The sequence below is a fragment of the Brachionichthys hirsutus genome, chromosome 17 (genome assembly GCF_040956055.1).
Source record: "Brachionichthys hirsutus isolate HB-005 chromosome 17, CSIRO-AGI_Bhir_v1, whole genome shotgun sequence".
NCBI classification, from domain to species: Eukaryota; Metazoa; Chordata; class Actinopteri; order Lophiiformes; family Brachionichthyidae; genus Brachionichthys; species Brachionichthys hirsutus.
In genome coordinates, this window is record NC_090913.1 from 12,559,595 (window position 1) to 12,584,573 (window position 24,979).

General features: G+C 59.1%; 1 protein-coding gene across 1 annotated transcript; it reads left to right on the top strand.

Annotated features, from left to right (window-relative positions):
* The first annotated feature begins 698 nt into the window (after positions 1-698).
* On the top strand, positions 699-24,604 carry usp34 (ubiquitin specific peptidase 34). Its single transcript, XM_068751490.1, is given in 79 exon segments — positions 699-741; positions 2,537-2,627; positions 2,754-3,264; positions 3,409-3,459; positions 3,942-4,091; positions 4,170-4,237; positions 4,576-4,768; positions 5,004-5,065; positions 5,184-5,265; positions 5,397-5,489; positions 5,582-5,707; positions 5,786-5,915; positions 6,088-6,206; positions 6,536-6,991; positions 6,994-7,244; positions 7,328-7,546; positions 7,611-7,728; positions 7,806-7,933; positions 8,006-8,095; positions 8,186-8,281; positions 8,364-8,446; positions 8,545-8,699; positions 8,838-8,951; positions 9,048-9,147; positions 9,413-9,575; positions 9,653-9,779; positions 9,859-10,009; positions 10,081-10,181; positions 10,310-10,504; positions 10,573-10,698; positions 10,789-10,911; positions 11,002-11,085; positions 11,180-11,266; positions 11,861-12,061; positions 12,133-12,215; positions 12,294-12,334; positions 12,414-12,538; positions 12,632-12,784; positions 12,897-13,001; positions 13,083-13,138; positions 13,248-13,552; positions 13,668-13,831; positions 14,265-14,330; positions 14,398-14,544; positions 14,613-14,669; positions 15,249-15,326; positions 15,556-15,650; positions 15,734-15,906; positions 15,978-16,128; positions 16,196-16,274; positions 16,353-16,406; positions 16,661-16,756; positions 16,829-16,893; positions 16,972-17,047; positions 17,207-17,254; positions 17,335-17,400; positions 17,491-17,571; positions 17,654-17,739; positions 17,825-17,993; positions 18,070-18,144; positions 18,221-18,372; positions 18,454-18,607; positions 18,683-18,727; positions 18,812-18,916; positions 19,001-19,148; positions 19,228-19,532; positions 19,615-19,944; positions 20,024-20,181; positions 20,259-20,337; positions 21,080-21,206; positions 21,294-21,401; positions 21,593-21,697; positions 21,770-21,894; positions 22,024-22,147; positions 22,230-22,309; positions 22,380-22,520; positions 22,613-22,759; positions 22,833-22,989; positions 23,214-24,604. Coding segments are annotated over 79 exon segments (10,875 nt in total). The 3' UTR covers positions 23,918-24,604.
* Positions 24,605-24,979: the final 375 nt, after the last annotated feature.

A 24,979-nucleotide genomic window follows, 5' to 3' on the forward strand; every position in this document is an offset into this window, starting at 1 on the left:
TGTTTCTGGTGGTGGGAGGAACCCGGAGAGAACCCACGCAGACAGGGAGAACCTGGAGAGAACCCACACAGACTCTGGGAGAACATCCTTACAGAAAGGCCACAAGTTGGATTCGAACCTGTGACCTTCCTGCTCTGAGGCAACAGCGCTTACCAGTGCACCCAGATATGTGGCTACATTATTAAAATGCATTTAATTAGAGTCCAATAGAAACAAAAGTAAATTAAAATAGAAACATATACAAATTAACATTTTGTTACATTGACACATACTCAGTTGTGTTTCATTTAAAATTTAAGGAAAGAAAAAAAGTAAACTCCGTCATTTAAAAGATATCGCGAGAGTGCCGAGGAAAGCCGAACGGCTGAGGGAGACTCTCCGGAAAGTGTCGAGCTCTCCGCTCCGGTTCGCCCCCCTTCTTTTTTAACATGGCTGCTGTGTCTGCTCTCTCCAGTAGCGCTCAGATTGGACGCTGACTCGACTTCTACCCTCCGGTGCTCCGTAACTTTCGCCGTTCATCGGCCTCGCTCGGATGCAAATCACGTTTCACATCTTCTCGTTTCCCCCGGTTCCGTCTGGAGGGGTAACCTTCACCAATCACTGCCCCCACCGGGCCTTTTTCATCCTAAAAACAGCCTCCTGCCAGCAGCACCTTCCAGTGCGATGGTCTGAGCACTCCGCCCCCCCCTTCATGAACAATGTGTGAAAACTGCGCCGAGCTGGTGGAGGTTTTAAATGAGAGTAAGTACGCGGGCCGTTTTATTTACGTCTGGCGAAGCAGCTGCTCCGCGTTAGCATCGCTGGAGCTTATGCTAGCTAGGAAGCTAGCTAAACAGAACTTTGTGTTTCCCTGATTAACTCGCCTCCCGGTCGAAGCGTTGCTGCAACGAGGCAGTGAAAGAGTTGGCGTCGGTTCTTGGTTCGTTACCGTCGCGTCGCAGAATAAAGCGGTGCCGGTTTAAAACCATTTTCCTGCCCAGATTTCAGTTTGAGGCCTGTCTGTCAAACGCTCCAGACAACTAGCACAAGCTAGCTCCTGAATCGGCTCTAAATCTTGTTACCGCGACCCTCAGCGCAGGTGACATCCCAGCCGCGACCCCAACCGCGTCCGCCCTGTCCCGGTCGGCCGCGGGCGGGTTCTCCGGACGCAGCTGCTGCTTAAACGCGCATTTGGGAGCTAGCTAGGTTAGCACGTTTAGCTCCCAGCAGGCTGACTTTGTTTGATGTGTTTGTCAGGGCAGCCTGCTAGCTGTCCACCCATTGTTTTACGGACGGTCCATTCACAATTCAAAATGGCCTTCTTTCCGCCGGTAACGGACGCGCGGTGGATCTTACTGACATTGAGATACTGACGTCATTCCCTAATGGATGTTTTGTTTGATAGCAGTTTGATCTCACGGCGCTGAGCTAGCTCCAAACATTAATGCTGCAGCGCGGCGCTGGTTTCGCGAGTCGTCGGTGGATTGTGTTGTTCTGCTGCTGATGTTTTCACGGTCGCCTCCGTCGGTAGTCTCCGTCGGTAGTCCCCCCGGTAGTCCCCCCGGTAGTCCCGTTATCTTCCCAGCTGCAGCCCAGGCTGCATGCTAACGGGCCCTGATGCGCTTCAGAGATGATTTCATTGTCTGATTCTAAAGTTCGGGTTCTTGCTGTGTCCCGTGGGTGTCCGGTCCACCGTGAACAGGTCGGGGACATGCCTGTCCTGAACCGGACTGCACGGGAGGCTCCGGATTAAAATGTGATGAAGTGTTTGAATCCAGGCCAGGGGGGGTCCTGGTCCTGGTCGAATGGCCTGATCAACCGATCCCTCGCCACAAGAAGGTTCTGGGCTTTGATCCAGATCCAGGGGCCTTCCTGTCAGACCTAGAGCCCCGTCGGTACCGTTCAGAGTGGGATGGAGGGGTTTCGGTTTGTGACGGTCCGGTCAGACGTGGTGTCTCCAGGTTCTGACGGAGGTCTGAGGTCTCCGCCTCTTACCTGGAAGGTGAACGACTGTTATTGCCTTGTTGCTTACGGAGCGCTGCTGGGCCACCTGAAGTCGGGTTGGTGTCGCCCGATGGTCTGAACAGGTGAGCGGGTCCTGGTTCGGTCAGGATCCAACGCTGTCCCTGCGGAGCTGGTCCGCTCCAGACGGGCCCAGAGTCCACCTGCAGACCTGACGAGGCTTCACGGTCTTAGCAGGGACAGCCATGAGACCGTCAGTGTGGTTCTGGTTCTGGTTCTACGCAGACCGGTCGTGTTCTTCCATGCAGGGCTGGGAGAGCCACTGGTTTACGGACCTGGCTTTTCTAAAGGGGGGTCATGCATGAAGGTCCGGTGTCAGAACCTGAGCCGACCCTGCTGAGGCGTCCAAGCCTTCGGTTCTCCACAGGCAGGTGAAGAGAGGGAGGGAGAATGAGTGGTGCGTTCAGATCCCATCGGAAGGTTCATTTTATCGGTCCTCCTGCCGGAGGGCTGGCGTTAGCGACCGGTGCCGGGGTCTAACGGGTCGATCCGATCCTGTCGGAGGTTCTGACGGTCTCTCCCTGGTTCTGCTCAGTATCAGATGCAGACGGCGGTGAAGGAGGCTTCCCGCTGAAGAAGGACCACGCCCTGCGGGTGCTGGGCTACATCACGTCCTGGACCCAGAGGTCAGCCGTCCTTCCTGTTTGTTCTAAACTCATGTTAGGAGACCTGTAAACATCTAAAGCTAGCTTTGATGTGACTCCCAGCGCCTCCTGCTGGCTGCTCCCTAACACCTCCTGGTTCTCCTGCAGACAGTGTCTCTGCTGCTTCAAGGAATACAAACACCTGGAGGTCTTCAACCAGCTGGTCTACGCCCTCATCAACCTGGTCATCACTCAGATCAGCAGCCTGAGAGACCGCCTCTGCAGCGCCCACGGCCCCGCCCACAAAGAAGGGGAGGGCTCTGAGTGGGGCAGGGCCAGCGGTGTGCCGGGGCCCCTCCCCGAGCCGTCCTCACCCAGCGAGGATGAGCCCGTCAACGTGGAGAGAGACTCTGCCGAAGAGGACAGCGACACCCCCGAAGGGAACCGGAGTAAGAACCAGATCCAGAACCAGGGAGCCGAGCGGCGGCGTGAATCCCAGATGGACGCACTGGAGCCCGGGGAGAGCGGCGGCAGGTCTGGGGGCTGTGACACGCAGGACCCGTTCAGCTCCTGGAGCACCGACGAGAGGGAGAAGCTGCTGCTGTGTGCCGCCAAGATCTTCCAGATCCAGTTCCCGCTGTACACGGCCTACAAACACAACACCCACCCCACCATAGAGGTACGGACCCCCGACACACCCAGGGTCAGGAGAGTCAAGTCAGAGTTGAAATCCTTCACAATAAAAGTCTCACCAAGCTAGAATTCTATCCAGGAAATCAATGCTCCGGTTTTTATTGTAAACCCTGACGTTCCTCTTCTCCAGGATATTTCTGCTCATGAAAGCAACATCCTCGGGAGCTTCTGCGACATGAACGTAAGTGAACGCCTTCAGGAGTGATGGTCACCAGGGGGAGATCAGTAAAGCCTGGTTTAGCTGGAGATCAATAAAGCCTGGTTTAGATGGAGATCAATAAAGCCTGGTTTAGCTGGAGATCAATAAAGCCTGGTTTAGATGGAGATCAATAAAGCCTGGTTTAGATGGAGATCAATAAAGCCTGGTTTAGATGGAGATCAATAAAGCCTGGTTTAGATGGAGATCAATAAAGCCTGGTTTAGCTGGAGATCAATAAAGCCTGGTTTAGATGGAGATCAATAAAGCCTGGTTAAGCTGGAGATCAATAAAGCCTGGTTTAGATGGAGATCAATAGAGCCTGGTTTAGATGGAGATCAATAGAGCCTGGTTTAGATAACTTGTAGGATTCAGGTGAGATTTGATTTTAGCTGACGATCGATATGAAATGTTGTTCAGACGCCACGCTTCCTGCCGTTGATACCCGGTACCCTCCTCTTCCTCAGGACGTGGAGGTTCCTCTTCATCTGCTGCGCTACGTCTGCCTGTTCTGTGGGAAGCACGGCCTGTCCCTGATGAAGGAATGCTTCGAGTCGGGGACTCCGGAGAGCCTCCCCTTCCCCATCGCCCACGCCTTCATCACCATCGTCTCCAACGTGAGTCCGTCCACCTGGACGCCGAGATCCGTTTCCACGACGCCCGGCTGACGCCGAGTCTTTCCGTCCCGCCCACAGATCCGGATTTGGTTGCACATTCCGGCGGTCATGCAGCACATCATCCCGTTCAGGACCTACGTGATCAGGTGAGTTAATCCCCCGGAGGACGGGGGCGGGGCGGGGGCGGGGCGGGGGCGGGGTTTGTTTGTGTCCTCTGAGGGTAAACAAACATGTTTGTTTTCACTAACGCTTCTGGAAGCTGCGTCGGATTCAAGGTTTGGTTCCACAGCCAGACTTTATCTTCTTCACTCTCTCCCCGACATACTAAAGACCTTCTGTTCCCACGGCAACAGTTGCTAGGCTTCCTGTGAGCCTCTCCTCATGTGACCCCAGCGGAGGCGGCGCCAGTCACGTGATGCCGGCGGGCCAACTGAACCCTGTCGAGTGAAACGTCCCGTTTGTGACATCACGACGTTGTGTTCAGGTACCTCTGTAAGCTGTCGGACCAGGAGCTGCGGCAGAGCGCCGCACGCAACATGGCCGACCTGATGTGGAGCACGGTGAAGGAGCCGCTGGACAGCGCCCTGTGCTTCGACAAGGAGAGCCTGGACCTGGCCTTCAAGTACTTCATGTCCCCCACCCTCACCATGAGGCTGGCAGGGCTCAGCCAGATCACAGTGAGTCTCACCGGGGCCCGCCCCCAGAGCGGGGCGCTCTGATTGGTCAGCGGCGGCCGACACTTTACCTTCTGGTTATTTATATTTCAGCGTTTTCCTCCTCGATGCTGCTGAAGCCTTGATTTCTCTGAAGCGATGAATAGAGTTGTCCTGTGCTTTTATTTTGAAGGCTGCTGTTCTAACTGTGACATCACGGCGCCGATCCATCGTGATGTTTTTTATTTTGTTTCCTCAGAACCAACTCCACACCTTCAACGACGTCTGCAACAACGAGTCGCTGGTGTCCGACACGGAGACGTGAGTCGGGACGGGTCCGTCCTCGCCGCTTCCTGGAGGCGGAGCCTCCCTCCGGACTCACGGCGGCGTTTAAACGGCGGGCTCCTTTACTGAACTCTGCTCCTGTTCATCTCCTCAGGTCCATCGCAAAGGAGCTCGCTGATTGGCTGATCCACAACAACGTGGTCGAGCACATATTTGGTCCAAATTTGCATATTGAGGTGAGACCTTTGACCTTTGAGGAGCCATCTTTTATAAAGCTGCTACTTTGTCCTGGCTCTGCAGCCGTTCAGCGCGTGTGTGTGTGCGTGTGTGCGTGTGTGTGTGCGTGCGTGCGTGTGTGCACGTGCAGATCATCAAGCAGTGCCAGGTGATCCTGAACTTCCTGGCTGCAGAGGGCCGGCTCAGCACCCAGCACGTGGACTGCATCTGGGCCGCAGCTCAGGTGAGGCGGGTGCAGCAAGGCGTGCCTCGTCTAATCCCGCAGCGCTCTGACCATATTTGGGCATGCTTCCTCTCCTTCCTGACCCGTTTCAGTTGAAACACTGCAGCCGTTACATCCACGACCTTTTCCCCTCCCTGATCAAAAACCTGGACCCGGTGCCTCTCCGCCACGTCCTGAACCTGGTGTCGGGCCTCCACCCCAGCGCCCACACCGAGCAGGTACGCACGCTGGGCGCGGCCGGTGCCGGCGGTGGTTTCCATGGTGACGCTCACCCGCTGCCCTCCCTCCCCCCTCAGACCCTGTACCTGGCCTCCATGCTCATCAAGGCCCTGTGGAACAACGCCCTGGCGGCCAAGGCCCAGCTCTCCAAGCAGAGCTCCTTCGCCTCGCTCCTCAACACCAACATGCCCATCGGCACCAAGAAGGGTGAGTCCAGAGCCGGAACCGGGGAGCCTGGTCCAGAGCCAGAACCGGGGCGCCTGGTCCGACCGGTCCGGTGTACTCGGGTTACACTGTAGAACTCCACCAGGTTCTGCAGAGCGACCCGCTCCTTCACACACACGCCTGGTCTCAGCCCGTCCTCTGACCCGGTTCTCAGGTTCTCCGGCTGCCAGTCCAGACAGCAGCGACACTCAGCAGAGCGGCGGCAGCGACATGGAGATGGAGGAGCAGATGATGGGAGGCAAGAGGAGCCAGCAGAGGCTGTCTGACACGGAGGTGCACGCACACACACACACACACACACACACACACACACACACACACACAGAGCCAGCAGAGGCTGTCTGACACGGAGGTGCACGCACACACACACACACACACACACAGAGCCAGCAGAGGCTGTCTGACACGGAGGTGCACGCACACACACACACACACACACAGAGCCAGCAGAGGCTGTCTGACACGGAGGTGCACGCACACACACACACACACACACGCACACACACACACACACACACACAGAGCCAGCAGAGGCTGTCTGACACGGAGGTGCACGCACACACACACACACACACACACACTGACGGGTGGCGTCTCCTCAGGAGTCGATGCAGGGCAGCTCTGATGAGACGGCGAACAGCGTGGAGGAGGGCAGCAGCAGCGGACGCAGCGACGCCTCCAGCAATGAGGCCGCCTCCAGCAGAGCCAGCCAATCAGCAGGCAGCCCCGGTAGCGAGCTGCACTCCGACGACATGGCGGACAGCGAGGCCCTGAAGGAGGAGGAGGACGAGGAAGAGGAGGAAGAAGATGAGGACGACGACGATGAGGAGGACGACGACGATGACGAAGAGGACGAAGACGAGGGAAACCGGTCGGCTGGCGAGGGCCGGCAGCGAAAGGAGCCCAGAGAGCAGACGGAGTCGAGGAAGAGGAAGGCGGGGGAGGCTCTCGATGAGGGGGCCGGACCCAGTGGTTCAGGGGGCGGAGCCGGGTCCAAGGTTCTCCTGTACAGTCCAGACCCGTCTGCTGTCATGGCGACGCCGGCATCGGCGTCATTAGAGGGGCGGAGAGGATGCTGGATGCCTGCTCCGCCTCTTCCTCTACGCGGCTTGAGGGGGCGGAGCCCCAGCAGCAACCGGCAGACGTCGGTGCCTCGCAGATGGTCCAGGGGCCTCAAGAACCTCCAGGCCTGCCCCGGGCCGGGGACTTCCTGGGCGAGGCCATGGGCAATGAGCTCTTCAACTGCCGGCATTTCATTGGTCCTCAGCACCACCACCACCATCATCATCATCACCACCATCATCACGATGGGTAAGGCGCCAGCCGCGTGCTGCGGTTACCATGACGACGTGCCCACCGGGCGGTGTCCTGTAAGCCGTCCCTCTCCCCGCCAGGCCGGCGGTGGAGGACATGCTGAGCGCCGACGACGTGAGCTGCAGCAGCTCGCAGGTCAGCGCCAAGTCGGAGAAGAACATGGCCGACTTCGACGGCGAGGAGTCGGGCTGCGAGGAGGAGCTGGTCCAGATCAACTCTCACGCCGAGCTCAGCTCCCACCTCCAGCAGCACCTCCCCAACCTGGCCTCCATCTACCACGAGCACCTGGTCCAAGGTGAGCCCGGCGTGACCTTCAGCGCGACCTTCAGCCGGACCCGGTTCTGAGGGCTCTCCGCTCCGCAGGTCGGCGGTCCACAAGCACCAGTACTCCAGCGGCCACGCCCTCGCCGACATCAACCTGGACAACGTCTGCAAGAAGGGCAACACCCTGCTGTGGGACCTGGTCCAGGACGAGGACGCCGTACGTCCCGGGCGCTCGGGCAGGAAGTTCATTCAACAGACTGTCAAAGTAAAAGCACCGGCACTGTCTCTGCTCAGATCCATCTGTCGGAGGGGCTGATCAATGAAGCCGAGAAGCTGCTGTGTTCGCTCGTCTGCTGGTTCACCGACCGGCAGATCCGGATGCGCTTCATCGAGGGTTGCCTTGACAACCTGGCCCACCACAGGTAGGATGGCTCTGGGGACCTGGTGGGGGGGTGGCTAAATTAATTCCTCTCTCCTCCGTCCTGCTGCCTCAGGTCTGTCGTCGTCTCCTTGCGTCTCCTCCCCAAACTCTTTGGCACGTTTCAGCAGTTCGGTTCCAGCTACGACACCCACTGGATCACCATGTGAGTGGCCCACGCCCACCACACGGCGTGCTGGGGAGACGCGTGAGTAGCCTCTGAAGTGTCTTCCTCTGCTTGTTCCTGCCCCCTCAGGTGGGCTGAGAAGGAACTGCACATGATGAAGCTCTTCTTCGACGACCTGCAGCACTACATCCAGGAGGTCCGGGAGCGCCGGCACAAGTTCGCCCCGTAAGCCCGTCGGATCCGGCTCGTCGCTTCACGGCTGTCTCCGCCCGAGTCTGACCCGCCTCTCTCTGACCCGCGTCTGCAGGTACAGCCACAGCGCTGAGGTCCAGGTCCGCCTCCAGTTTCTCACCTGCGTCTTCTCCACGCTGGGCTCTCCGGACCACTTCAGTAAGATCCTGCTTGATCTGGATCCACGCGGGCTTTAAAGGGAACCGAGCAGCCAGCGTCGGGGTCCAGGCTAAACGCCGGCTCGTGTCTGTCCCCAGGACTGAGTCTGGAGCAGGTGGACATCCTGTGGCACTGCCTGGTGGAGGACGCGGAATGCTACGACGACGCGCTCCACTGGTTCCTCAATCAGGTCCGCAGCAAGGACCAGCATGCAATGGGCATCGAGACCTACAAGCACCTGTTCCTGGAGAAGGTGAGGAGGGAGGCGGCTCCGTGCGGCGCCGCGGCGCCGGCTGCCGTGTCGTGCCGTTGGGCGGGTCCTCAGCGCGTGTGCGTGTGCGTGTGTGTGTGCGCGTGTGTGTGCGCGTGTGCGTGCGCGTGTGTGTTCTAGATGCCGCAGCTGAAGCCAGAAACCATCAGCATGACCGGCCTCAACCTGTTCCAACACCTCTGTAACTTGGCTCGCCTCGCCACCAGCGCCCTGGACAACGCCTCCAGCTGTGAGGTAACCGCCCCCCCTCGGTTTGTTTACTGCTGGGGGGAACCTGGAGACTCATCTGACGTGTGTGTGTGTGTGTGTGTGTGTGTGCGTGCGTGCCAGCTGTGCGGGATGGACCAGCTGTGGGGGATCGCCTTGAGGGCTCAGTCAGCTGACATCAGTCGCGCCGCCATCCAGTACATCAACTCCTACTACATCAACGGTCGGTTCAGTCACGTGACCTCGGGCCTTCTGCTGTTGGGTCACGTGACCCCGGGCCTTCTGCTGTTGGGTCACGTGACCCCGGGCCTTCTGCTGTTGGGTCACGTGACCCTGCTGGACGGCTTTGCTCTTTCCTCAGACGTCCCAAACCAATCCTTGTTGTGTTCTTCTGATAATTGATTAGTTATAATCCTGTAGCAATGTGACCCCCCCCCCCCCCCCCCCCCCAGCTGGACTCTGATGAAGCTGTGGTTTGTGTGACTCAGCTGGTAAGACGGGCCTGGAGAAGGAGCAGGAGTTCATCAGGAAGTGCATGGAGAGTCTTCTGATGGCGTCGGCCAACCTGGAGGACGCCGCCCACTCCAGCCTGATCAGCATCGAGCGGGGGCTCCTCATGCTCAAGACGCACCTGGAGGCCTTTCGCCGCAGGTACGGGTCTGAGTTCGGCGTCGCCGTGAACACCGGCGGTCCTTGAACGCCTCTCAAAGCTGCGTCCGCCCCGGCAGGTTTGCGTACCACCTGCGGCAGTGGCAGATCGAGGGGAGGGGCATCAGCAGCCACCTGAAGGCTCTGAGCGATAAGCAGTCGCTGCCGCTCAGGATCGTGTGCCAGCCCGCCGGCCTGCCCGACAAGGTGAGCGCCCTGACCTCTGACCCCTGGACTGCTGAGGGACGCTCATTGTGTCTAAACGACGCGTCCCGTCTGCTCACAGATGACCATCGAGATGTATCCTAGCGACCAGGTGGCAGACCTCCGCGCGGAGGTGACCCACTGGTACGAGAACCTGCAGAAGGAGCAGCTGAACCAGCAGGCCCAGCTGCAGGAGTTCGGCCAGAGCGGTCGGCAGCCGGGAGACTTCCCAGGTCGGCCCCCAACCCTAGCCCCCCCCCCCCGCCCTCCATCACTGTGTGTGACCCCTGGGCTTCTCCTGCAGGAGGTCTGATGGGACCCGTCAGGATGATTTCCTCTGGACACGAGCTGACCACGGACTACGACGAGAAGACGCTGCACGAGCTGGGCTTCAAGGACATGCAGGTTAGTCGCCGGGGGCCGGTCGCCGGGGGCCGGTCGCCGGGGCCAGGGGCCGGACGCCGGGGCTAACTAGCCTTAGTTACCGGTGGCGATCGGAGGAACAAACAGGATGTTGTCACGTTTGGCCCCAGATGGTGTTCGTGTCTCTGGGAGCGCCGCGGCGGGAGAGGAAGGGGGAGGGCATCCAGCTGCCGGCCTCCTGCCTGCCTCCTCCTCAGAAGGAGCACATACCCATGCTGCTGCTCCTCCAGGAGCCGCACCTCACCACGCTGTTCGACCTCCTGGAGATGCTGGCCTGCTTCAAACCGCCCAGTCCCAGCTCTGAGGTGGGTGTTTCATCATCATCATCATCATCATCATCGGGGGTTAACGGAGGCGCCGTGTGTTCACGCAGAGCGCCCGATGCGAGGAGCTTCACCTCCACGCGGAGAACCTGTCCCGCCGGGTTTGGGAGCTCCTGATGCTCCTTCCTACGTGTCCCAAGATGCTGCAAGCCTTCCAGAACATCTCCGACGACACGGTGGGGCGGCTTTAGATGCAGCTGGAACGTGTGATGTCATAGACGGGGGGGGGGGGTCTGCTCCACACTAAATACTGACCTTTGCTTTAGAATGGGGAGGGTCTCTGCTGGAAGGAGCTGCTGAGGGTTAAAAGCCCCCACAAGCTGCTGTACGCTCTGGAGATCATCGAGGCGCTGGGCAAACCCAACCGCCGCATCCACCGGGAGTCCACTGTAAGAAAGGCCCAAAGGCCCTTTAGAATAGTCCACTGTAAGAAATACGTGACGAGGACCCTGTAACCGGGCTCTGGCGTCCGTTCCCAGGGCAGCTACAGCGACCTGTATCCAGACTCTGACGACTCCAGTGAGGATCAGATAGAAAACAGCAAGAACACCTGGAGCTGCAAGGTAGGACGGCTGAACGGCATCGTGGGGGTTTAAGAGTACGATCGGAGGGTGGACGGGTGAACAAGATGAAACCAACGTTCTGTTTCTCCTCCAGTTTGTTTCCTCTGGAGGTCTGCAGCTCCTCCTGGAGATCTTCAGCTCGGGCATCCTGGAGCCCAAAGACCAGGAGTCCTGGACCGTGGTGAGCCGGTGTCTCCTCCCGGGCCTGCTTTCATTTGTCTGAGGAAGAAGTTCCTCTGCACTTCCTCTACTCTTCCTCTGCCCTTCCTCCGCCCTTCCTCTGCCCTTCCTCTGCCCTTCCTCTGCCCTTCCTCCGCCCTTCCTCTGCCCTTCCTCCGCCCTTCCTCTGCCCTTCCTCTGCCCTTCCTCTGCCCTTCCTCTGATCTTCCTCTGATCTTCCTCTCCTCTGCGCTTCCTCTGCTCTGCTCTTCCTCTGCTCTGCTCTTCCTCTGCTCTTCCTCCGCTCTTCCTCTGCTCTTCCTCTGCCCTTCCTCCGCCCTTCCTCTGCCCTTCCTCTGCCCTTCCTCCGCCCTTCCTCTGCCCTTCCTCTGCCCTTCCTCCGCTCTTCCTCTGCTCTTCCTCTGCCCTTCCTCTGCACTTCCTCTGCTCTGCTCTTCCTCTGCTCTGCTCTTCCTCTGCTCTTCCTCTGCTCTGCTCTTCCTCTGCCCTTCCTCTGCCCTTCCTCTGCTCTTCCTCTGCCCTTCCTCTGCCCTTCCTCCGCTCTTCCTCTGCTCTTCCTCTGCCCTTCCTCTGACCCACTCCGTCTCCTCTGCAGTGGCTGCTCGACTGCCTGGCCTGCTTACTGAAGCTGATCTGCCAGTTTGCGGTGGACCCGGCAGACCTGGACCTGGCGTACCACGACGTCTTCTCCTGGTCCGGCCTCACCGACAGCCAGCGTAAACGAGCGTGGCCCGGCAAATCCCGCAAGTCCAGCGTAGAACACGGGAAGGGTCTGCACATCCCCCGCCTGACTGAGGTAAGCGTCGTGGAGGGGGGGAGGGGGGGTCCACAGCCAGCCGGATCCGACCACCTGTCTGTCGGTTCCAGGTGTTCCTGGGCCTCGTGCAGGGCACCAACCTGATCCAGCGGCTGATCAACGTGGCCTACACCTACGACAACCTCGCACACAGGTGGCACGCCGCAGCCGCACACACAAACTGTTCTGGTTCTGAAACCGCGCCCGGCCTGATCGGGTCTGTTTGTTCCAGAGTCCTGAAGGCCCAGTCCGACCACCGGTCCCGGCACGAAGGTGAGGAAAGCTCTTTGTGGTGGCTTCTCCCCGGAGCGGTTCCTGTTAAAGCCCGCGGGCCCGTTCTGTTCTGTTCCAGTGACCCACTACTCCATGTGGCTGCTGGTCAGCTGGGCCCACTGCTCCTCCGCCGTCAAGTCCAGTCTGGCCGACAGCGACCGCCTCCACGACTGGCTGAAGAAGCTCACGCTGCTGGTGCCCGAGGTGAGTCCCTCAGAGCCCGGAGCCAGACCCGGACCCGGTCCTCTGACCCGGGCCTCTGACCCGGGCCTCTGACCCGGGCCTCGTTGTTTGCAGCCGGCGGTGAGGCACGAGGCCTGTAACGGGCTCTACAAGCTGTCCCTGTCCGGCCTGGAGGGGGGGGGGTCCATCCACAGGTCCTTCCTGCTGCTCGCCGCCTCCACGCTCCTCAAGTTCCTGACCGACGCCCAGGCGCTGAAGCCGCTGAGGGTGGGTCGCACGCACACACACGCACACACACGCCGCAGAGGATTGGTTACCTGCAGGCCGACGCCCCACTTTCAGGGAGGAGGGGACTGAGGCTCTGGGGGCGTGTCTGCAGGTGGAGGACTACGAGGAGGAGCCCCTGCTGAGGACGGGCTGCAAGGAGTACTTCTGGCTGCTCTGCAAGCTCATCGACAACATCCACGTGAAGGACGCCAGCCAGGTGGGGGGGGCTCCCTGGGGGGGGGGTCGTACCGTCGCGTCGGTCTGTCTGAACTCACAGAAGGTCTCTCCCTCCATGCAGACCACCCTGCTGGACCTGGACGCGCTCGCCCGACACCTGGCGGACTGCATCAGGAGGTGAGAGCGTCCGGCCCGCAGCCCTGTGGGGGGGGGGGGGGGGGGGGGGGGGGGGCAGCAGTCTGTTCAGACACGAGGATCAAACGCCGTCACCGTCTCTGTCCTCCAGCCGGGACATCCTGGATCAGCAGGACGGGACCATCGAGGACGACGGGCTGACCGGACTCCTGCGCCTCGCCACCAGCGTCCTCAAACACAAGCCCCCCTTCAAGTTTTCCCGTGAGGGTCAGGAGTTCCTGCGGGACGTCCACAACCTCCTCTTCCTCCTGCCCAGCCTGGCGGACCGCGCTCAGCCCAAATGCAAGTCGCACGCCGCCCGGGCCGCTGCCTACGACCTGCTGGTGGAGACGGTGAAGGGCTCGGTGGAGAACTACCGGCTGCTCCACAACTGGGTGATGTCACAGCACATGCAGGGTGAGGACGCCGAGCGCCGCTCTCTGATTGGCCAGTTTGCTGCTTCGCTCGGGCGTGCCCCAGGACGAGGACCCGCCCCGCTGATGGACGCTGAAGCTGTGTGTTCCTCCTCCAGCCTCTCACGCCCCCTACAAGTGGGACTACTGGCCGCACGACGACGTCCGGGCCGAGTGCCGCTTCGTGGGTCTCACTAACCTGGGCGCCACCTGCTACCTGGCCTCCACCATCCAGCAGCTCTACATGATCCCCGAGGCCCGGCAGGCCGTCTTCACCGCCAAGGTCGGTGCCTGCAAGACAAACTGAGGGCAGAGCGCCCAGGAAGACGAGCTGTGCATAACGGGTGTGTGTGTGTGTGTGTGTGTGTGTGTGTGTGTGCCTGTGTGTGTGCGTGTGTGTGTGTGCCTGTGTGTGTGTGTGTGCGTGTGTGTGTGTGTGTGTGTGTGTGTGTGTGTGTGTGTGTGTGCCTGTGTGTGTGTGTGTGTGTGTGCGTGCGTGTGTGTGTGTGTGTGCGTGTGTGTGTGCCTGTGTGTGTGCCTGTGTGTGTGCGTGTGTGTGTGTGTGTGCGCGTGTGTGTGTGTGCGCGTGTGTGTGTGTGCGTGCGTGTGTGTGTGTGCGTGCGTGTGTGTGCGTGTGTGTGTGCCTGTGTGTGTGCCTGTGTGTGTGCCTGTGTGTGTGCGTGTGTGTGTGTGCGCGTGTGTGTGTGCGCGCGCAGTACGCAGAGGAGATCAAACATAAGACCACTCTACTGGAGCTCCAGAAGATGTTCACGTATCTAATGGTGAGTTCACGCCCACCTTTGGAAAGAGACTCCTCCCCTTTCCGGCTAACGTCTGATGCTTCTTCAGGAGAGCGAGAGGAAGGCCTACAACCCCCGTCCCTTCTGCAAGACCTACACCATGGACAAGCAGCCCCTGAACACCGGCGAGCAGAAGGACATGACGGAGTTCTTCACCGACCTCATCACCAAGATAGAGGAGATGTCCCAGGAGCTGGTAAAAGTCGCCGGCGTGGAATGTCCACGGAATGCAGTAACGTCCTCACGTTCTGTCCCTTCTGACAGAAAAACACGGTGAAGACTCTGTTCGGAGGCGTCATCACCAACAACGTGGTTTCTCTGGTGGGTTTGAGTTTACGTGGTGAGACGGCGTCAGTCCGGCGTGCGCCGTCACCTGCGTGTGTCCCTCATTGTGTCCCGCGCCGTCACCTGCGTGTGTCCCGCATTGTGTCCTGCACCGTCACCTGCGTGTGTCCCTCATTGTGTCCCGCGCCGTAACCTGCGTGTGTCCCTCATTGTGTCCCGCACCGTAACCTGCGTGTGTCCTGTGTGTGTCCCGCACCGTAACCTGCGTGTGTCCCTCATTGTGTCCCGCACCGTAACCTGCGTGTGTCCTGCGTGTGTCCCGCATTGTGTCCTGCACCGTCACCTGCGTGTGTCCCTCATTGTGTCCCGCACCGTAACCTGCGTGTGTCCCTCATTGTGTCCCGCGCCGTCACCTGCGTGTGTCCCTCATTGTGTCCCGCACCGTAACCTGCGTGTGTCCCTCATTGTGTCCCGCACCGTAACCTGCGTGTGTCCCTCATTGTGTCCCGCACCGTAACGTGCGTGTGTCCTGTGTGTGTCTCGCACCGTAACCTGCGTGTGTCCCTCATTGTGTCCCGCACCGTAACCTGCGTGTGTCCTGCGTGTGTCCCACAGGACTGTGACCACGTCAGCCAGACCGCTGAGGAGTTTTACACCGTCAGATGTCAGGTGGCCGACATGAAGAACATCTACGTGAGTAACTCGGACGCATCACGCCAAACACGCCGGCGGCGTCCGTCCTCCTCAGGGACACTTGAGTCGTTACATATTTAGCAGGTGGGCGTGTCTTCAGGCAGGTCACGTTACACAAAAGCGTTTTCTAACTCGTGTTTGTTCGCCGTCACACGTTGACCTCTCTGTTTCCATGACGATTATTCCCTCGTTGAGGTGCGGCCTGTTCACCACCTGTCCCTCTGCTCAGGAGTCTCTGGACGAGGTCACCATCAAGGACACCCTGGAGGGGGACAACATGTACACCTGTTCCCAGTGTGGGAAGAAGGTCCGGGCAGAGAAACGGTGCGGCGCGCCGGGAGGGCGGGTCTTCGGGGGCGTCGCCCTTTGAGCGTTTGTCGTTTTGAAACGGCCGTTTCTTTAAGCAGAGCCTGTTTCAAGAAGCTGCCGCGGATCCTGAGCTTCAACACCATGAGGTACACCTTCAACATGGTGACGATGATGAAGGAGAAGGTCAACACCCACTTCTCCTTCCCGCTGCGCCTCGACATGACGCCGTACACCGAGGACTTCCTGATGGGCAAAGGAGAGCGCAAGGAAGGTTCGTCCAATCGCTGAGCGGCGGCGGGTTTCGGGCGTCCCGAGGGCAACTCAGCGCGTTTCCTGTCGCAGGTTTCCGGGACGAGGGCGGAGCAAAGATCACGGAGAGCTACGAGTACGACCTCATCGGGGTCACCGTGCACACGGGCACGGCCGATGGCGGCCATTACTACAGCTTCATCAGAGACATCGTCAACCCGCACGCCTACAAGAACAACAAGTGGTGAGACTATCGGGAGGCGGTTCCGCCCGCCGCGTGGCGGCCGCGCTCTGACCCGCTGCTCCCGCAGGTACCTGTTCAACGACGCCGAGGTCAAGTCCTTCGACTCCGCCCAGCTGGCCTCCGAGTGCTTCGGCGGAGAGATGACGGTAGGAGCCGCGCTGACCCCGATGACACGGACGTTCCTGAGCGGCGTTGGGTTCAGAGGCGTTTGCTTTCTCTTTCAGACCAAGACCTACGACTCGGTCACCGACAAGTTCATGGACTTCTCCTTCGAGAAGGTGAGGTCCGGTCGGGTCGGGTTGCTGGCCGCTCGCTTCACGTCTGGTCCGGTCGGGTCGACTCTCTTCACGTCCTGTCGGGTCCGGTCGGGTCGCCGGCCGCTCGCTTCACGTCCGGTCCGGTCGTGTCGACCCGCTTCACGTCCGGTCCGGTCGGGTCCGGTCCGGTCGGGTCGACCCGCTTCACGTCCGGTCCGGTCCGGTCGGGTCGAGCCGCTTCTCAAGCGTCTCTCGACCCGTTTGTTGACCTGCAGACTCACAGCGCCTACATGCTGTTCTACAAGAGGGTGGAGCTGGAGGAGGACGCCGGGAGGGACGTCCGCTTCGACGTGTCTCCGGACCTGCTGGAGGTACCGAGGACGCTCGTGTCCGCTGACAGACGAGTCCTCGTTGTCCTTTTAACCCTTGAACGCCTCTTTCAGTGGATTTGGCACGACAACATGCAGTTCCTCCAGGACAAGAACATCTTTGAACACACCTACTTCGGGTGGGTGGGGGCTCTGCACCAATCACGTGGCGGCGTGCTTGTGCTGCTGTTGACGTGTTGTTGTTTGTGTGCGTCCAGCTTCATGTGGCAGCTCTGCAGCAGCGTCCCCAGCACCCTGCCGGACCCCAAAGCCGTGTCCCTGATGACCGCCAAGGTGAGACGCGGGACAGACGCCATCGATGGCCGTTTAAATCGAAGCCCTTCACCGGGCGGGGCCCCCGGCTCCGCCTCTCTGACGCTGTGATGTCATCGGCTCTCAGGTGGAGGTGAAGGGAGACGCTCATTCAGTGACTTTGTCTTCTTGTCTCTGCAGCTGAGCACCTCCTTTGTCCTGGAGACCTTCATCCACTCCAAGGAGAAGGTAAGGAGGCTCGTTACCGCGGTGATGCGTGTGTCCAGAGCAGCCAGCCTGACTCCTGACCCCTGACCCCTGACCCCCAGCCCACGATGCTCCAGTGGATCGAACTCCTCACCAAACAGTTCAACAACAGCCAGGCTGCCTGCGAGGTTTGCTCCTCTTCCTCGCTTTGCTCTTCGTCCTCCCGCTGGGGGAGGAGCTCCAACCTTTGTCCTCTGACCTTTGTCCTCTGCTCTCAGTGGTTTCTGGACCGGATGGCCGACGACAACTGGTGGCCGATGCAGATCCTCATCAAGTGCCCCAATCAGATCGTCAGACAGGTGAGCCGTCGCCCCGCCCCGCCCCGCCCTCCTGGTCAGCTGGCGTGTCCCCGCCCTTCACGCGTCTCCCGTCTGTGTCCAGATGTTCCAGAGGTTGTGTATTCACGTCATCCAGAGGCTGAGGCCGGTCCACGCCCACCTCTACCTGCAGCCCGGCATGGAGGACGGGTACGTGGCACCTGATTGGTCCTGTGCTGATGTCATCGTCCGTGTGATGGATGATGTCATCGTGTTCACTATGTCCCGGCTGCAGCTCCGACGACATGGACGGCCCGGTGGAGGACATCGGCAGCCGGTCCTGCGTCACCCGGTTCGTGAAGACGCTGCTGTCCATCATGGAGCACGGCGTGAAGCCGCACAGCAAACACCTGACCGAGTACTTCGCCTTCCTCTACGAGTTCGCCAAGATGGGGGAGGAGGAGGTGGGCCCCGGCCGCGGTCGCCGGACCCGGGTCCCGCTCGTCCTCTGTGCTCAAACGTCTCTCGTTTCGTCTCCAGAGTCAGTTCTTGCTGTCCCTTCAGGCCATTTCCATCATGGTGCATTTCTACATGGGAACCAAAGGCCCCGAGAACGTACGTCGATCCACGCCGCTCGGTCCAGCGCTCCCATTGGTTCACTACACCGGCCTGCTTCTCCCCCCCCCCGCAGCCTCAGGTGGAGGTGCTGTCTGAGGAAGAGGGAGAGGAGGAGGATGAGGAGGAAGACATCCTGTCCCTGGCCGAGGAGAAGTACCGTCCTGCAGCTCTGGAGAAGATGGTCGCCCTCATCGCGCTGCTGGTGGAGCAGTCCCGGTCCGAGAGGTACCGGCCCAGAGTCCGAGGGGGCGGGCGCTCCGCAGGAGGGAGGAGCTCACGGGTCGGGTTCTCCTCCGTGTCCTCCAGGCACCTGACTCTGTCCCAGAGCGACATGGCGGCGCTGACCGGAGGGAAGGGCTTCCCCTTCCTGTTCCAGCACATCAGAGACGGCATCAACATCAGGCAGACCTGCAACCTCATCTTCAGCCTCTGTCGCTATAACAACCGGCTGGCGGAGCACGTAAGCTAGCGCCGCGCTAGCACGCTAGCACGCTGCAGCCAGCCGCTCAGACAGTGACCTCGTTCCTCCTCACAGATCGTGTCCATGCTCTTCACCTCCATCGCCAAGCTCACTCCAGAGGTGAGCCGATCAATCGGGCGGCCGGATTATTGATCGCGTGCTCCGGTCGGTCTCATGCTAGCGTCCCGCTGTCCCCCCCGCCAGGCTGCCAACCCTTTCTTCAAGCTGCTGACCATGCTGATGGAGTTTGCAGGAGGACCTCCGGGGATGCCCTCCTTCGCCTCCTACATCCTCCAGAGGATCTGGGAGGTGAAACTATCGATCGATTTACGGCATCCTCTTCCTGTCCAGGCCACGCCCACTTCCTCCTCATGCTTGTCTCCTTCCTGTCAGGTGATCGAGTACAACCCGTCCCAGTGTCTGGACTGGCTGGCGGTCCAGACCCCCAGGAACAAACTGGCTCACAGCTGGGTTCTGCAAAACATGGAGAACTGGGTGGAGCGCTTCCTCCTGGCTCACAACTACCCCCGGGTCCGGACGTGTAAGAACCGGAACCGCACCTGTGTCTGCTGGCCCAGGCCTCTAGCGGTGCTAGCGCTAACAGAACCCTCTCTGTGTAGCGGCGGCGTACCTCCTCGTCTCCCTCATCCCCAGCAACTCCTTCCGCCAGATGTTCCGCTCCACGCGCTCCCTCCACCTGCCGACCCGTGAGTTGCCGCTGTCACCCGACACCACCGTGGTCCTCCACCAGGTCTACAACTTGCTGCTGGGGCTGCTGGGACGCGCCAAGCTCTACGTGGACGCCAGCGTGCACGGCACCACCAAGCTGGTCCAGTACTTCAGCTTCATGACCTACTGCCTCATCTCCAAGACGGAGAAGCTCATGTTCTCCGGGTGCTTCATGGACCTGTGGAACCTGTTCCAGGTACCGAGACGCGCTCCTCGGCAGCGGCTCTCCGTCTCTTGTTGTATGACCACGCCTCCAACTGTGTCGTCTCCGCCTCCAGCCCAAACTGTCGGAACCGGCCATCGCCACCAACCACAACAAGCAGGCGCTGCTGTCCTTCTGGTACAACATGTGCGTGGACTGCCCGGAGAACGTCCGGCTGGTGGTGCAGAACCCGATGGTGACCAAGAACATCGCCTTCAACTACATCCTGGCCGACCACGACGACCAGGAGGTGGTGCTGTTCAACCGCAGCATGCTGCCCGCCTACTACGGCATCCTGCGCATGTGCTGCGAGCAGTCGCCCGCCTTCACCCGCCAGCTGGCCTCGCACCAGAACATCCAGTGGGCCTTCAAGAACCTGACGCCGCACGCCAGCCAGTACCCCGGGGTGGGTGGAGACGGCGGCTTTCAAAACGCGTTGGCGCGAAAGACAGGAAGTGATGCGGTGTGTGTGCTGCCCCCTGCAGGCGGTGGAGGAGCTCTTCAACCTGATGCAGCTGTTCGTGGCACAGAGAGCCGACATGAGAGAAGAAGAGCTGGAGGACATCAAGCAGTTCAAGAAGACCACCATCAGCTGCTACCTGCGCTGCCTGGACGGCCGCTCCTGCTGGACCACGCTCATCAGGTCGGCTCCCATTGGCCGGTTACTGAAGGTGCGTACCTTGGGCGTGCTACCGGTCTGACTGTCCTCCTTCCTCTCAGTGCCTTCAGAGTCCTGCTGGAGACCGACGACGACCGGCTGCTGGTGGTCTTCAACCGGGGACTCATCCTCATGACTGAGGTATGCTCGGTTAGCCGTTAGCGTTAGCATGTCCATCCTGCTGTGATCGTTTCTCGTAAAAACCGAACCGAACTTCAGTCACATTATTGTGTTTTCAGATATTAGTCTCTGCGGCGCTGCTCCTTGCTCCTCCTTTTTATCACTCTTCATTTCATTCTGTTAATAAATAATGATGTAAGCTGTGATTGGTGCATCTCGTACAGGAAGCTGTTAGCCTCCGTTAGCTTGCTGTAGCCTTTGTTAGCCTCCGTTAGACTCCTTTAGCTTCCTGTAGTTTCCTGTAGCCTCCGTTAGCCCCCTTTAGCCTCTTTTAGCCTCCTCTTGCCTCCGTTAGCCCCCTTTAGCTTCCTGTAGTCTCTGTTAGCCTCCTCTTGCCTCCGTTAGCCCCCTTTAGCTTCCTGTAGCCTCTGTTGGCCTCTTTTAGCCTCCGTTAGCCTCCGTTAGCCTCCTGTAGCCTCTGTTAGCCTCCTCTTGCCTCCGTTAGCCCCCTTTAGCTTCCTGTAGCCTCTGTTGGCCTCTTTTAGCCTCCGTTAGCCTCCGTTAGCCTCCTGTAGCCTCTTTTAGCCTCCTCTTGCCTCCGTTAGCCCCCTTTAGCTTCCTGTAGCCTCTGTTAGCCTCCTCTTGCCTCCGTTAGCCCCCTTTAGCTTCCTGTAGCCTCTGTTGGCCTCTTTTAGCCTCCGTTAGCCTCCTGTAGCCCCTGAACGCTCACCGTGCGTAAACACGGGCTGTTTTGTCGTCCCAGTCGTTCAACACGCTACACATGATGTACCACGAGGCCACGGCGTGTCACGTGACCGGTGACCTCGTGGAGCTGCTCTCCATCTTCCTGTCGGTCCTCAAAGCCAGCCGGCCGTTCCTGCAGCGTAAAGGTCAGGGCGCCGCCCACTTCAGGGGCGTTCTGCGTGTGTGTGTCTGCTGTGACCCCCTGCGGTGACCTTTGCTGTGACCCCCTCCAGACGTGAAGCAGGCTCTGATCCAGTGGCAGGAGAGGATCGACTTCGCCCACAAACTGCTGACGCTCCTGAACTCCTACAGTCCTCCGGAGCTTCGGAACGCCTGCCTGGGTAACGTTTAGCCGGTTGTCCTCTAGTGGACCCATCGGTGCCAGTAGGGGGCGTAGAGAACAAGTCTTTCCTGTGTGGAGGGCGTGGCCTAAGAGACGCCTTGTTGTCATGACGCCATGAACATTTATTGGTTGTAAAGATGGATAAATACGACTCTGAGCCGACAGAAGACGTTTGTTCTGGTTCTGCAGATGTTTTAAAGGAACTGGTTCTGCTGAGTCCACACGACTTCCTGCACACGCTCGTCCCCTTCCTGCAGCACAACCACTGCACCTATCACCATAGCAACATCCCCAGTGAGTCGCCCTCGCGCTCGTCTCCTCCGTGCTGGTGCCGGGGCTCCGTCTGACTTCCTGTTTGTGCGACAGTGTCCTTCGGCCCCTACCTGCCCTGCAGGGAGAACATCAAACTGATGGGGGCCAAGAACAACGTCCGGCCCCCCAGACCGGAGCTCAACATGTGTCTGCTGCCCTCCATGGTGGAGAGCAGCAAGGTGGGTCCAGCTGCTCCCGGGCCCGGCCTGTGACCTCTGATGATGACCGGCTGGAGGTTAACGCTGCCGCGCGTGCGTGTGTGTGTGTGCGCGTGTGTGTGTGTGTGTGCGCGTGTGTGTGTGCACCAGGGTAAAGACGAGGTGTACGATCGGATGCTGCTGGATTACTTCCTGTCGTACCACCAGTTCATCCACCTGTTGTGTCGCGTCGCCATCAACTGCGAGAAATTCACCGACACCTTGGTGAAACTCAGTGAGTGTGTGTGCGTGTGCGTGCGTGCGTGTGCGTGCGCGTGTGTGTGCGTGTCTCCGGCTGAGCTCTCTCTCTCTCTCAGGTGTGTTGATCGCCTATGAAGGACTCCCTCTCCACCTCGCTCTCTTCCCCAAACTGTGGATGGAGCTGTGTCAGTCTCAGGTGCGTCCTCGGGGGAGCGGGGTTGGCTCCGCCCACAGGCTTGGTGCTGATTGGGTTGTTGGTCTTCCAGTCTGTTCTGGCTAAATCGTGCGTGAAGCTGCTTTGTGAGGACCCGGCCTTCAGCGAGTACATCAAGTGTGTCCTGATGGACGAGAGGACGTTCCTGAACAGCAACGCGGCCTACGCCTTCCTCACCTGCTTCATGCACAAGGTGCGCCGGCAGCCAGCCCCGCCCCCCGGCCGTGTCTCTCCTTCCCCAGCTGAAGTGTGTGTGTGTGTGTGTGTGCGCGTGTGCGCGTGCGTGTGCAGGTCCAGGTGCTGTCCGGGCCCAGCTGCTCCAACCTGATTGGTGTTCTGGTGACGAACCTGCTGAACGAGCAGAGCAGCCTGCAGCCGGAGCTGGCGGCTCGCCGCCAGGAGCTGAGCAGGACCAGCGGGCTGCTGAACGCCGTAGGGGCGCGCACGCACGCACGCACGTACGCACGCACGCTCAGGTGTTTCACTGCATTCTCTCATCCATCAGGACCTGCGGGCGTTGGTGCTGCTGCTGTCCGTCCAGCCTCCTCAGGCCCTTGACCCCGCCCTCGGCCCCGCCCTGCAGGAGCTGCTGGCTCGCTGTCGTGGTTGCGTCCAGCGGCGCGGCGCTCTGGAGCTGGAGGCCAGCGACCACAAGGCCCAAGGTACAACACACACCTGTCGACGGCCTTGACCTTCATCCGGCCTCAGATCAAGAGTCTTCCTCTTCCTCAGAGCGACCCGGCTGCTCACCGTGTCCCACCTTTAAACTGACCTTTATTGACCCCAGCTCAGGGGTCAATGACCTCCAATTAGTGTAAACAGCAACAAACGGGAGTCCAGCTTTAGCTTCTTGATGATGATGATGATGATGATGTGTTTCTGTTAGCTGAGGATGAAGAAGCCACCCCGGTGAAGCGGCGGCGGATGAGCAGCGATGACAGAGTCTGTGATGTCACGGCCTCCACCTCCTCAACCCTCCCGTCCTGCAGCGAGACCAAGTCTGACCACCAGGAGGCGCTGACACCCACCAGCACCTCAGACACGGAGACGCGGGACTCGTCCTCGCTGATCGACCCGGGCACCGAGCAAGACCCGCCCTCTCCTGACCCCACCCCCACCTCCTCTGGGAATCTGGACTCCTCCCCTAAAGAGGAGAAGTTGGAGGTCTCTTCATCGTCCTCCTCATCGTTCTCTTCCTCCTCCTCATCGTTGGTCCAGGAGGGTGGGGACGGCTTTGTGCAGGGGGAGGAGCGTGTGCCACGTCACATGCCTGCAGGTGAGGAGGAGGACCAAGAGGGGAGGAGAGGGGAGGCGGCATCAGAGGATGCAAATGAAGAGAAGGAGGCGGGCTCTAAGGCCAGCAGCAGCAGCAGCAGCACGCCCCCTCCCCTCTCAGAGGACGCTGCCTTCCCATCAGCCCTTGGGTTAGTGGGGGAGGCCCCTGAAGCCTGCGGTGGCCACGCCCCCTCAGCTCAGGTGTTTCTAGGCGCCGGCCCCCCGCCTGACATGCTGGACATGCTGTACAGGACGGTGGAAGCAACCATTGCCATTGTTACTAAACTGTCGGTCAAAGGCCCGCCCTCTTCATGACATCATCCAATCAAAGCCGCCATGAGATCTTAAAACCCTTTTTAAACTTTTCTCTCTGGAACCAGGGAGACGGTTTCTTCTTCTGCTGTTTGTGCTGCTGTTTGTTGCCTTCTACTGATGTTCAGTCGGTTCCAGTGGCTCCGCCTCCTCGTCTCGCTCTATAAACGCACAGCCCCGCCCCCCCTGAACCAGACACCTGTTCAGCTATAGCACATTTTAAAGGGCAAAAAGGTTTCTTTGTTTTTTACTGATTTCAGCCTGTTTTTGCTTTTATTTGCTGTAACGGGGAAACGTTTACAGAACTGTTGTCTTCTCTACATAATTTAATTTTATTTCATTTTTACTGTGTATAAAATCGGTCGTCCTCTGTGCCAGTTTTCTACTTTACGATGGGGCAAAAATAAAGTTGCCTTGTTTTTTTTTCTGTGGTTTGATTATCCAGAAACAAAGTTTACCTGTAAATTAAAAAAACCACGAGAAACTTGATTCTGTAAAGGATCCTTTGTAGTCTTTGAAGGTGTAAATGAAACTATATAAATATATATATAAATATCTTTATATATATATGAATATATAAAAAGCGGTGCTTTGTTGGACTGTGGTTGAAATAAAGCCTGTTGGACCAGCTGGAGCACTGATTTGTTTTGCTTCTGTTTAATAAATGAATAAAAGATCTTTAATGAGATGCGTGACTGAAGCTGGTGGCGATGTGGCGTTTGTTCTTCAAAGGTTGATGGCGCTGGGACAACGGGATGTTCACAGCGTAACGTCTACTCCCGTCGGAGGGTCCAGTATACATTATCTTCATGTTTCCATGGAGACGACGGCCCATTGATCAATCGGACTGCAGATCTTTGACGTCTCTCTATTTATTTATTCTTTATTTAACCAGGAGGTCCCACTGAGATTATAAATCTTTATTTCCAGGCCATACGGTCGAAGCGATATAAAGCAGGAACGTGATGCATAAATGAAGTATAGAACGGTGAAATCATCAAAGCAGGACAGACTGATATTCAAAGAGAGTGCAGGTTTGCAGCCTCCTGATTGGCTCATAGTTTA